Source organism: Manis javanica, chromosome 6 (assembly GCF_040802235.1).
Source record: "Manis javanica isolate MJ-LG chromosome 6, MJ_LKY, whole genome shotgun sequence".
NCBI classification, from domain to species: domain Eukaryota; kingdom Metazoa; phylum Chordata; class Mammalia; order Pholidota; family Manidae; genus Manis; species Manis javanica.
In genome coordinates, this window is record NC_133161.1 from 87,505,033 (window position 1) to 87,517,232 (window position 12,200).

At 36.5% G+C, this 12,200-nt stretch overlaps 1 protein-coding gene across 4 annotated transcripts in view; it reads right to left on the minus strand.

Moving 5' to 3' along the window:
* Nucleotides 1-1,322: 1,322 nt before the first annotated feature.
* Nucleotides 1,323-12,200, minus strand: part of ORC5 (origin recognition complex subunit 5) — an 89,431-nt gene continuing 78,553 nt past the window's right edge. For 3 of the 4 annotated variants that reach the window (XM_073238980.1, XM_037001408.2, XM_073238981.1), the window contains 2 exons: nt 10,591-10,703; nt 1,323-2,099 (listed from right to left, as the gene is read on the minus strand). In XM_073238980.1, the coding sequence (XP_073095081.1) occupies nt 2,054-2,099; nt 10,591-10,703 (159 nt within the window). In that variant the 3' untranslated portion in view covers nt 1,323-2,053. Of the gene's footprint in view, nt 2,100-4,318; nt 9,769-10,590; nt 10,704-12,200 lie in introns of all 4 variants that reach the window. The other variant, XR_012132371.1, reaches the window with a different exon arrangement.

Below are 12,200 nucleotides of genomic sequence, written 5' to 3' on the forward strand. Positions count from 1 at the left end.
TTTTAGTTTTTTTGAGTCTTCTTTATCCATTCATCTATTGACAGACATTTAGGTTATTTCCATATCTTGCTATTGTAAATACTGCTGCAATAAACATGGGGCTGCATGTATCTTTTTGACTTCATTTTCTCTGGATAACTACCCAGAAGTGGAATTGTTGGATCACGTGGTATTTTAGTTTTTTGAGGAACCGCCATACTGTTTTTCCATAGTGGCTGCATTCTTAAAGCACCTCCTCTCTTAACAGAAATACCGACTCACCAGCTAGTATAATTCTCATCATTAGATACTATTCAGTGATTGGAGATTTATATCTTCCACTTAACAGAATTCATTTGCAGATGACCCTTGTTAAAATGCTAATATTCATATTAAGTCCTGTTAGTCTTCATTTAAATAAATTAATTAAATTAGTCATTTAGCAAGCCATTATAAAGTATATTATAAAACGAAAGTTCTGATAACCCAGTCAGGAGTAGGGAAAATCTGGTTACAAAGTATTGTGCAGGAAAGCCACACACGGAGCCGTGCAGGGGACAGGAGGCCAGAAGTGAGGAGGAGGCATGGAGAGTCACTTACAGGAAACTTTTGCTTCCTTTCCATCCTTCTCCCAGATCCTTATTTGACAATCTCTTCCCCTGGTGATATTTTGGAGTTCTTCTCTCAAAATGAAGATTGGCCCCAGCCTGTCCAAGAAGGCTACACAGCACACCTGCCACTTTATGGCAAATTACTTGGGGTTGAAAACTCCCCCAAGTGTCATTGCTCTTCTAATAATCAGCTATCCAAGCTGCTTTTTACGTTAATGAACATGGATTTCTACATGTAGGAAGCCTAAGCCTGTATTCACTATGCACATGACTTTTCCTTGGTCCTGGCTTCTCCAAACACCTTGTGGAACACAAAATTTCACCATCTTCTATAGAACAAGAGATATAGGGGAGGGAACTCTATCATTCCTTGTGGATATCATCCTGTTGGCAGGAGTCTTCTTTTACTGTCATATGTAGGGAGGAAAAAGGATTCCATTCCTTCTTCCCCTATTCATTACTTCTAGATAAATGCTAGTAGACAACTACTTGTTTTCTTTAATCCAGAGAGTGTCAGACAGTCACTATGTTAAGGGGCTTCCTATCTGGGAGTGCCTATTGTGAGAATCTCTTTTCAAAAAAGGAAGGAAATAATAAAATGCCACTGAAATTCAAACTAGGTTCTGTAATTAAGCACTTTAAATATGTTCAAAGCAATTTTCAAATATTCAAATGCTATCAGAAAGCTTCTCTAAAAATATGGACAAGAAAATCAGACTCAAAGTCCACAGGTGATATAACAGGCAAAAATTTTATTGTGGAACTCTTAGAGGCCAGTGATGAAGAGAAGAAAACCATCACATGGATTGAAAAGCTAGGTTGGGTGGTTAATTGCAAGAGTGAGCAGATAAAGCCTCACATAGAGTAGTTATCAAGTAGGCTTCAAGATGTAAAGTTGGCCTATATCTCAACTGTCTTTTGGGAAAACCAGAGAGAAGGATCAGCATATAAAAGCTTGAATTAAAAAAAAAATCGTCTATTTATTATATTTTGCAACTATGGTCTTTTAAAACAGGGGCCTTAGGAAAATCTGCCTTGGCAATCAACTACAGAGGCTCCTGTGGAGAGGAAGTGAAAAGGTGAAGCCTATATACAAGGGCTGCTGGCACGGCCAAAGCGCAGGGGATAGTTCACAGAGCAAAATGTAGTCCTAAGTAAATGAGTTTCAGGCAATTTCAGTGTTAAGATAACATCATTAAGAGTAGAACAGATTGTGCTCAAACCCTGCTGTTTATAATTAACACGTTGCTTCCAAATACTCCAGGGTCCCTGATAAATAGTCTTCTGCTCACATCCACCCAGGCCAATCAGAGTATTTTCATCAGATTCCATGCTGGGCCAGCACCTGTCTGGACAAATCCAATAGAGCCGAAGAACTCCTCTCCTTGGCCAGCTAAGGAGCTGGATGAACACAGCTTGGCTTAGTCATTGTCACAGTGTCCATATGGCTTTGACGCTTGTTCTCACAAGAAATCATACAAGTATTTTATTATGTCAAAGTTCACTGTCCTATAAACGAAAACAGATAATATGTTAGCATGCTTACCCCCTAGACTGCTCAGCTTTGTATATATGCTTCTGGAAAGCACATGCAAAATAACTCACAACTAAGGCTAACCAAACCTACATACAGCACTACCAAAAACACCATGATGAGAGGGCCATGAACTTCTGAAAAGGTCATTAGGAACAGAGTTTCTTTTAACAGTTTCTTCCTCTCACCCCACCCCACGCAGAAAGTTTGCTTTTCTAAAAAAAGGAAACAAAGTTAGAACTACTCAACATTCTGTATTTCAATTATGCTACAGAAAGTTTAGATTTCATTTGAAAGCAATTTGCTTTTTGTCTAACAGAATAAAGTAATTAGCAATGCAAAAGTATTTAAATCTTTGCTTCTGAACATTGTTTATCTTTCAAAGCCCCTGTTTTGTCATTACATAATACACAGCTCATCTGTCCTCATTTGTAGTTTTCCTTCTTTCAGTCTTTTAACACTGGCTGACCTGTATGTGTATTGTAATTAAATCTGTATGATCTAAGAATACGATACAACAGACATGTGAATGTATATTTTTGTACTCTGATGGCAGGCAGAATAAAATAGCTGGGAGACAGAGACATATAATTATTTTCCTTTCTTCAAACTCATTCTTCACTATAAATATTCAGACTTGGAGGTTTATTATTTGAATAAATGGTCAAAATAATTAGATATAATGATCAAGCAATAAGTATAAAATTAAAGCCTTAAAGTATTCAATTCTGCAAAAATAATCATCCATGTGAGAATAGCCTTTTTAAAGATTCACTAATTGCATGCTCTTATTTATTAAACCATATCAATTAATGTTTTTGCCTACCATTTTGTAATACACTTTCTAAAAAAGTTTCTAAGCAAATAACTGACATAAAACATTTTTAACAATTTGGGATGGGGAGCTATAGATACTGCTTATGAAAACACATTTAAAAATAACTCAAATGAGATGCTCCAGCTTTTGTGATACCTAATGTTGGACTGAAGAATACCTTAACTGTCTCATTACAATAGTGCCTCTCTAAAGAATACTAAGCCTTTCCAAATTGTATAAAAACTGCCAAAACAATCCTGTTATCATTAGCAGTAATAAAAAAAAAATAGTTACTGAAATTTAAAAAACATCCTATCTTACACATAAAGACACAAAAGGTATAGTTATATCATGTTATATTATGTTCAACTTAGAACCCCACTCCCCACCCCGAAATTTACTTACTGGTAACAAGATACTACTAACAAATCAATTTTTTTTAAATCATGATATTAGGTGAAAATATACTTTTAGAGGATCTTAGAAGAAAACAGATACAAATAGGCTATTTTTAACAACAGGCAAAATGGGAAGTGGTCTTTGTACATCTACCCAGGCACATTTCCCCCCTAAGCCTAAACTGACCAGGTAAAGTGGACTTCATGTTGTTTTATTGTTTTTTGGTGATTTTTTTTTTTGACATTGGGTGAAAAACTTCAGAAGAAGCTAAAGTTAAAACAATTTAAATTCCTACACTATCGGATTAAAAGGCATTATTTGATAGAATATCCATAAAAATGACTGATAGAGACATACCTACAATATTAGAAGGTAAAAGAGAACAGAGATTTGTGACTACATTGTGATAGCTTAGGAGGTATGTTTGTATAATGGCCTAGCACTGTAGGAAAATACAAACAAGTGAAAACGGTGTGATTTGTTAGCAGTAGGACTCCTTTATTTTATTCAGTTATCTGTTTGTGTAACTAAGTGTTGTTAAGGGAATAACATTTTATTTAATAGAATAAACTGACTGACTTAAAAACACTAAGCAATTTAAATGTACTCATTAACCAAAAGCTTAACTACATTCCATTTCTCTGATTTGCCTTTGGGAAGTACTCAAACAAGTTGAACCATAGTTAAGATTTTTAGACTTCTCAAAAAACTGATCAGGAATTGAGTATGTAAGATTATTCCTTTAAGGAACATTTACTGCCCAAGATGTATGACTGTATCTTTCCACCATCCCTCCATTGCCCAATATAAACATGCGACTGCCAACTGATCCCCACATATATATCCTAAGACGTGGAAGAATTTGATAGAATCACCACAAGGGCAACATCAAAATTGTGTCAAACATCCCAAAGATAACTTTATGCTTTAAAGGACTTGGAGACAAAACAATTCACTTTACAGAAAGTTTTAACTTACAAAGAGAGTTATGTTCTTTCCATGTACTTTCTCTGGCTTTTCATGGCTTCAGATGTATTCTAGACTCATATAAATACAACTTTGAGATTTTGGATAGTTTAGTACAGAAGATTCTCTCTCTCAGAGAGAATTATTTCCTAAAGAAATTTCCCAAGTTAATTATTTCCTAAAGAAAGCATCTAGAAAGAGTACAAACACACAAAAAATACAGGTGGCAATCTGCCTAGGAATATTCTTAACTCAGAATCTAGAATACTGTAATGCAAGTTAATTACAGGGCATGTTCCTAAGGATTTAACTCTGCCTTTATCCTTTGATTTCACTTTGTTGATGTTTTTTACTACACCAAAATACTTTTTTCTCACGGGATGCTATTTTCTTTTCTTTTACTTTTGTCGGTAAGTTTGAGGTCTTTTTTAGTTTTGTTCTTCTGATGACTTGTAACCATACAAAGTTATGTTGCAAGCTTAAGTTATCTTATAGGTCTTCTCACTGAAAATGGAAGGAAAAAATTGGAAACTTATAACCACCACTTACACCAGGAACAACACAAGGACAATATTTAATAAGCTTCTCATCATCTATCATCTCTCTTTGCCCATACTCTACCTCTATATCGTGTGCTCCCTTTCCAGAACCAGCCTCTCACTCCTCTGTCCAAACCTTTACAAGGTTCCTTGGTCAATAAAATTCCCTACATCCCTACCTCTTCCATGAAAGGTTTTTCCTTTTCTGGGCTTAACTAAAGTTGGCTCCCTTGAAGAACCTAGCCTCCTCGTCAGCTCTTTCCAACAAGGCTGGATTCTCACTGCACCCAGGCAGTCCTGCTGTCCTGTCAGGAGTTAATGTCTCTGTGTGAGAAGCTCTGCTCCTTTGAGACTCAGACCATTCCACTGACAACCCTTTATCCCCATCACCATTCTCGGTCACTGAATAATGCAGCACCCAGTTCAATTATCCTCTCCATCCCAAATTCTGCATAAGCCTTAGTGACTACACTTGTCTTCCTTAACTCCAATGGCTTTCTTTCCTACAATCAAGATCATATTCAGAAATGTACTAGCTCTAAAAACATAATCAGACCTTCTACCTCAGATACCCAATCTCTTCCCATAAGCTCTCTGGAAGACCTTGAGACAGTTGACAAACCCCTTCATTTTCTCCTGATCTACACACACTGAGTATTATGTGCCAAACACTAATATTAGCCCTCTCCTGGCTTTATTGCATTCCTTCCTTTCTAGCTTAAACTCCATGGTTCACCACCTCAAGCGCTTGTTTGCTAGCATCCACTGAACTCATCTGGCAAAACCCCAATCCTATGTGATTCCAATTATGTCATATCCCTTTGCTATCCCAGTACCTAGCATATGGAATGCTGTTGGAGAAGATCAGAAGTTTCACAGATTGGTGCCACTGTAAACTCAAGGTCAGAAGCCTCAACTGGGCCCCGCAACACTTCCAGCAAGTTGCTTTCTTTGTCAGCACTTTCCTGCTTCCCCATGGCACTATTTCAAATATCCATATCACTCTCAAACTGCTATGATTTCTGCCCTTACTCACTTCTGCCTCCTTATTGAAAAGGAAAAAGACATCAGAACTCCCTCAACTTCTTGTCGCCAAACCTTCAACTCAGCCTCACCTGAATTCATCTTTTCTTCTTGTTATAATGCAAACAGATTCCTTCTCTCATCAGAGCTATTTTTTTCAACTAGTGTTTCTAAATCTCACATTTATATACCATTTCTAGGACTTCACTGCTTTCAATTAGTATCTCTCTCCCTTGTATCATTAACTCTTCTTCTCTATTGGCCTTTCATATTAGCATTTAAATATGTTCAAATCTTTAAAAAATATTACCCCTTTCACCCCTTTAGGTAATAATCTTCTCTTCCTCTTTATGATGAAAAAATTTCAGAATATAGGCTCATGAAGAGATGATATATATGTTATACTTGTTGGTATATCCCCAATATATATATCCCCACTCAATAACACAGTGATTATAATGGTAACACAATAAATGTTTAATGAATCAATAAAAAGCACTCTCTTTAACTGCTACATCTTCTTATAAATACTATTCACACGCACTATAATGTGATTTCTACCCCACTGTATCCCTAAAGTGTTCCTAATAATGTTGTAAGTAACTTTTTCATCATTATATGAATGGACTCTACTTGATTTCCTGGCAACTGACAATTTTGACCACTACTCCCTTCTCTTAAGTTTTCCTACTTGAATATACAATCACTGTATATAGAAAACCACTTTATCTGCTTAGGCTCATACCATGGGTATTTTCCCTTTTCCATCCTTCAAAAGTATAATTTTTAATAACTTCATAGTGGCTTTATAAGAATATACAATAAATTACTTCTCCATTCCTTTATTAAAATATCATTTCCCTTATTTAGGTTGTGTACTATGACCTAATAGTTCATTCTCTGCTACAGGTGTCTGGAACTAAGCCTACCTCCCTCTTCCTTGGTAAATGCTCCTGGGATCGCCTATCTCCACAAAGCATCAATCTGGAATGAAACTGTCTCCTTAGTTCCCTTCTTGTTGCTGCCCCAAAAGACAAGCCCACAATGTTTCATGTGAAGCGTTACTGCTCGTCACTACAGGAAAACATGATATATTTATATATTTAGCATATACTAAGTTTAAAGCATAATGAAGTGACTTACAGAATCATAGTCTCTGCTTTGAGCTTCATGGACTTTTAGTGTAAAAAAAAGATGAAAACTCTGATTAATTGAAACTATGACAAGTATCAGAAGATAATCTGTATAATTGTGTCTGTGAGTTGGGGGAAGGTAATGATGGTATATTTGAGAAGGCTTCCTCAAGAAACAAACATTCAAACCGAAATCCAAAGGTGCTACAGCAGTCAGCTAGATAAAGGAGAGGAGTAATTGGTAAGTGCTGCCTATGTAAAGGTGGCAAGCAGAATTGTGAATATGAGGAACTGAAAAAAGCCAGAGTGGTTAAAGCGCAGGTACCTGGGAGGCTACCTAGTGGGGAAGCTGTGTGTACCAGATGTGGCTGGACACAAAAGTAGGGGCCAATCACTGGGGTCTTGTAGTATATTTTGAAGATTCTGTTTTCTATCCCAAGGTATGGAAACTATTAAAGACTTTTCAGTAAGAGAGTGACACTACATTTTTATAAGATCATTGCAGTTATAGTATGGGCAACAAATTATAAAGGGTCAGAGTAGATAAAAGACCAATTAGGAGGCTACTAGAGAAGAGAGAGAGTGGCTTGGTCTAGAAGGGCAACAGTACAAAGGATAAAAGTGAGTGAATTCTAGATACGTAGGAGGGATTTAGTAGGGTCAGTAGCATCACTACTTGGCCACTGGGAGTGTGAAGAAAGCAGTGACAAGAGTGATTCCCAGGTTTCAGGCCTGTGTAACCACAATGGACTACAGTGCAAATTGCTGACACAGGGAACACTGGAGGAGGGCTGGATCTTTCCTTTTTTGTTGGCAGGCAAAAGTGGAGATCAGAAATCCTGAGTTCAGTTTTGGAAATACATTGATGTTGCTGGGAAACATCCAATAAAGGTCAAGAATATCAGAAAAAATACCTGGCCTTTAAAAATTGGGAAATTATTAATATAGAGATGGTTGCTTAAGTCATGGGTTTAACTAAAACTGTCTAGGAAAAAAGCATATGTAAAGAGAAAAGAACCAGGTCTCAAGGACCAGCTATATTTAAAGGTCAGATGGAAAGGATAAGCTGGCAAATGAGCCTTAGGAAAAAAACAGCCAAAGAATAAAGAGGAAAACCAGAGGACTGGAATTGTCGGGTATAAGGGAAAAGAGTGTTAAGAAAGAGCACAGTCAACAGTGTCAAGAGTCATTCAGAAGGCAAATAGCCTGAGGACTAAACAGGTTCTGGGAAACTGAATTCAGAGCACAGATGGGAGAAGCCATCTCAGACAGGGAGAGGGGCCTGATGCTACTGAAAAAGACAGGAGATGAGCACTAAAGTAGGTAGTTGACAGTGTCCCAACTGCTGGTTTCAATTTCATTTAGTGAAACACAGTTAAGTACTCAACAGTGAATATAGATGTTAGGGTTTGTGGTTTGACTAGAGTCAAGAATCTACGTTGAAAACAAGCCTGTGAACCATGTGCTCTGTTCTTCAATATATGATGTGGAATTGCTGGGAGGATGGGAGAAGATAATCCATCATAAAGACAACAGGAGAAAAAGAGCCAGACTGCATGAATCTCAAAGAAAGCCACAAGAAGCTGGGGATAGTAACAATCTGAAAGCAGCAGCAAGAAGAAAGGATGGCACTTAAAAAGAGCATTTAACCCTGAGAGACTGGGATCTAAGAAAATAAGTAGCTACCAAGAGCACAACTCCAGGGGTAGTAGCATCCCCAGGTAAGAATCAGGTTTTCATTAGGCAATGAGGAAGGATACCAGGAAAAGATGGAAGGATGTGGGAAGGAAGGAAGGAAAGAATGGGAAGCTAAATCAGCAGAAAGGAAGTACAAATCATCATGGGGATGAGAGAGTGGAAGAGGGCAGATGAGGGAAGAAGGAGGTGGTTATCCTCTGGATACTGCCCAGGGAAGGCAAGGAAGAGAGAGAAAACAAAATTAATGAAGCAGGTTACAGAGTTCCAAGTTCTATAGCCAACTTCCAGGTCTATAATTCCTGTTCCTTTCAGACATGGTAAATGGAAGTGTAGTTCGCTGGGTGTGTTTAATACCACTGATGCTGAGGATTAAGTAACACCCAGTTCTGTTGGTTCACTGTATATTCATCATATTGGGCATTCAAAAACCTTTTCCCCATGTAGATTATGTGGGGGCACAACCCAACACATTCCAAGTGATGACAAAATCCTTGAAATGAATGTTTCATTCAAAAAGTCTTTGATAGATAGAGGCTCCTAGATATAAAGCAAAAATACAACTTTTAGAAAAAGAAGTTATTTCCTTATGGTCATACTGAATACATTAAAAAAAGTTCCTGCTCAGTTTCCTCTATGTAAAAGATTCTCCAGTTGTAGCAAAACAACACATTTCAAAATCGTCATTTAATGTTTTAGAGTCTACACACAATCAAAATGTCTCAAATACCTGCCTCATATTATCACAGAACTTTAATTCAGAAGAGACTTCAGGGCAGAGGATGCCTACCTATGGACTTCGGAACTTCAAGAAGCTGTAAGATTCATTAGAGGAGAACTGTAAACCCATCCCCATGTCAAGCACTGTTTTAGGCTAAATTATGTCTTATGCCTATATGCTATGAATTTTGAATATATGTAAATACTTTTGTGATTAATTTTAAAAGGATATTAAAATGAAATCTTCATATCAAAAAGGCTGGAAAAGCATTGTCCTATGGATTGTCATCTTCCACCTACCAGTCTTCACATACATTACCTCTTCAACAAGTCCTGACAGACCGTTATCCAGCTGCACACATGAGATTAAGACATCTTTTCACATAAATGACTGGAACATTTTCCATAACAATTAAGTATACCTCTTTGTAGGAAACTGGTAACATTTTTAGACAGCTCTTATTCTGACAGACATTATTTTCTTCTGTAGAATTTCTAACACTCTAGAATTACTCAGAATTAGTCTCATCCATTTTGTACATGACAGCCCCTGAAATATACTGAGACAGTGACCTTATCTTTCCTAAGGCTTTTCTCCCACACCCTGTCCCTCAGTTAGGGATGTGACATGGTCTCTCAGTCTACCACTCTCCTCCTGTCCTTTCAGCACGAACCCATTTGTCAACACCCTTATTAAAATTCCAAGCACAGCACAACACACCAGATTTGATCTGCCTATGGCAACATACAGTAGACCTATTATATTCCTTGAATCAGACACCTGGATTTTTTAAAACCTTGTACTCAGCTAAAATACTTAGGACTTAAGCCAGGTCCCTCCCATTTTGTTTTAGGACACAGGAGTGTTTGATGGTCAAGTGTCCATTAGATCCTACCTTGCTACTATGGGACCATTACTGCAGTCTGTTAAGGTCTTTCAGAATCTACATTTTTGCCATCTAACATATAAGCTAATTCTCCCAATTTTATGTCATTTGTAAATTTGATGAAAGGGTTCATTCTACAGTGAAAGTTATTCATTCTTGGCACTTAAATCATCTTTTCTTGCTTAAATGACTAATGACATTACATTAGGAAGAACATTAATTTTTATATTTAGTATATCATTTACATAATTCAAGACATTTTACATTAACAATTATTCTATGCTTACCTAGCAACAGCTCTGATGAAATCTAGAGACACTGTGCATTTGTATTTTGGTCCATCAAGCTGATCATCATGGCCAACCAGGGTTAATAGCTGAAGGGTCACTAGAGAGGTGATCTAAAAATAAGAAAGCATTTTTATGAGAAGTTGGTTTAATGAGATTACATGATACCCTTATTTATGAAACTTCCTTTGATAAAAATATGTAATTGAATTCACAAGAATATCTACAAAAAATACGACTACTTGAAATTTGTACACACAAATTTGTACATATGCTTAAAGTCCTAGTAAATAAAACTAACAATTAGTCTTTAAGGATACACAGAGACAGCTTTGTTTCATTAATGATACACACATGACTGTTAACTTTTTAGACACTACAAATAAAGAACGTAAGAACTCTCTACATCAGAATTTTCTTCTACACTTCCTTGAAAATTGAGCAGTTAAATTGAGAATGTGGGTCTTTTTCAGAGATGGGTAGATGGTTAGACAAAAGATGAATACATCCTTCACACCTGGACTTAGACTTGCTTTAAAACTGTTCACCAACTAGGTAGTCAGGAAAACATCAGAAGGATTAATCTTGGCAAAATTGTATTCTGACAGGTCAAAGCCAAAATACAAAATAACTTCATATTCATAAGACCAAAAAAAGTATTAAGTGATCTGAAATCTGAGAAAGAAAGCTGATCACAGATGAAATTCTTTGAGCTCTTCTCTTCTCCCAATTTCTCATCCTCATCTCCATGAGACTGACAGAAAAAGAGGCCAGCAATGGGAAAAAGGAACAATTTGGAGACTTGGTGATCTGTAACTGCTCTGTGACAACAGAAGCAACAAGTTATAATATCTGTAATAACTAAACATATGTCTTAGGAATCAAAAGTGCTCACTTAATTTGAGTCTATACTTAGCAGATGCTCAGAGCCTTGGAGATAGGAGGTAACTGCAGATCCAGGAAGTAAATGCAGACTCCCATTACAACTCTAAAGGGGAAACTTCAGGTAATATTCAGTCAACTGTGATGACTCTATTTACAAATTAAAATATGAACAGATGGTAGATATAACAGGACTTTATATACAGAAAACAGTGTATTTAGCAAATATGAAGCATTTTTTTCAATTAGAAAAACATTCTGTATTAATACATCAAAATATGAAGCTCAAAAGGCTAAGACTAATTCAAAAGGCTAATTCAATTACAAATTACAAATTAGGTTATGCCTTGAAACATTTTTTATAGATATTTTGTATGTTGAAAGGAGCATTGTGCAGCTGTTGTATGTTCTCTTCTATATACATCTATTAGCATATTTGTGTTGCCAAAATCTTACATACACCATTTTTTATGTACCTACCAGTATATAAAGTAGATTTTATCCACTTGATCTATCAAAACTAAGTGGTACTGAAATTCCCACATTATGTCAAGGAGTTTGTCCTTTTTCTAATTGTAGTTTCTGTTTTATATTTTCGACCCTATGTTAAGAGCATACACTTAAAATTACTGTTTTGCTGGCAAATCAAACATTTCATTATCTAATGGTCCTTTCCTTCACTAAGGCTTTTTTTGCCCTGCAGTGTATTTTTTCTAATGTTAATAAAT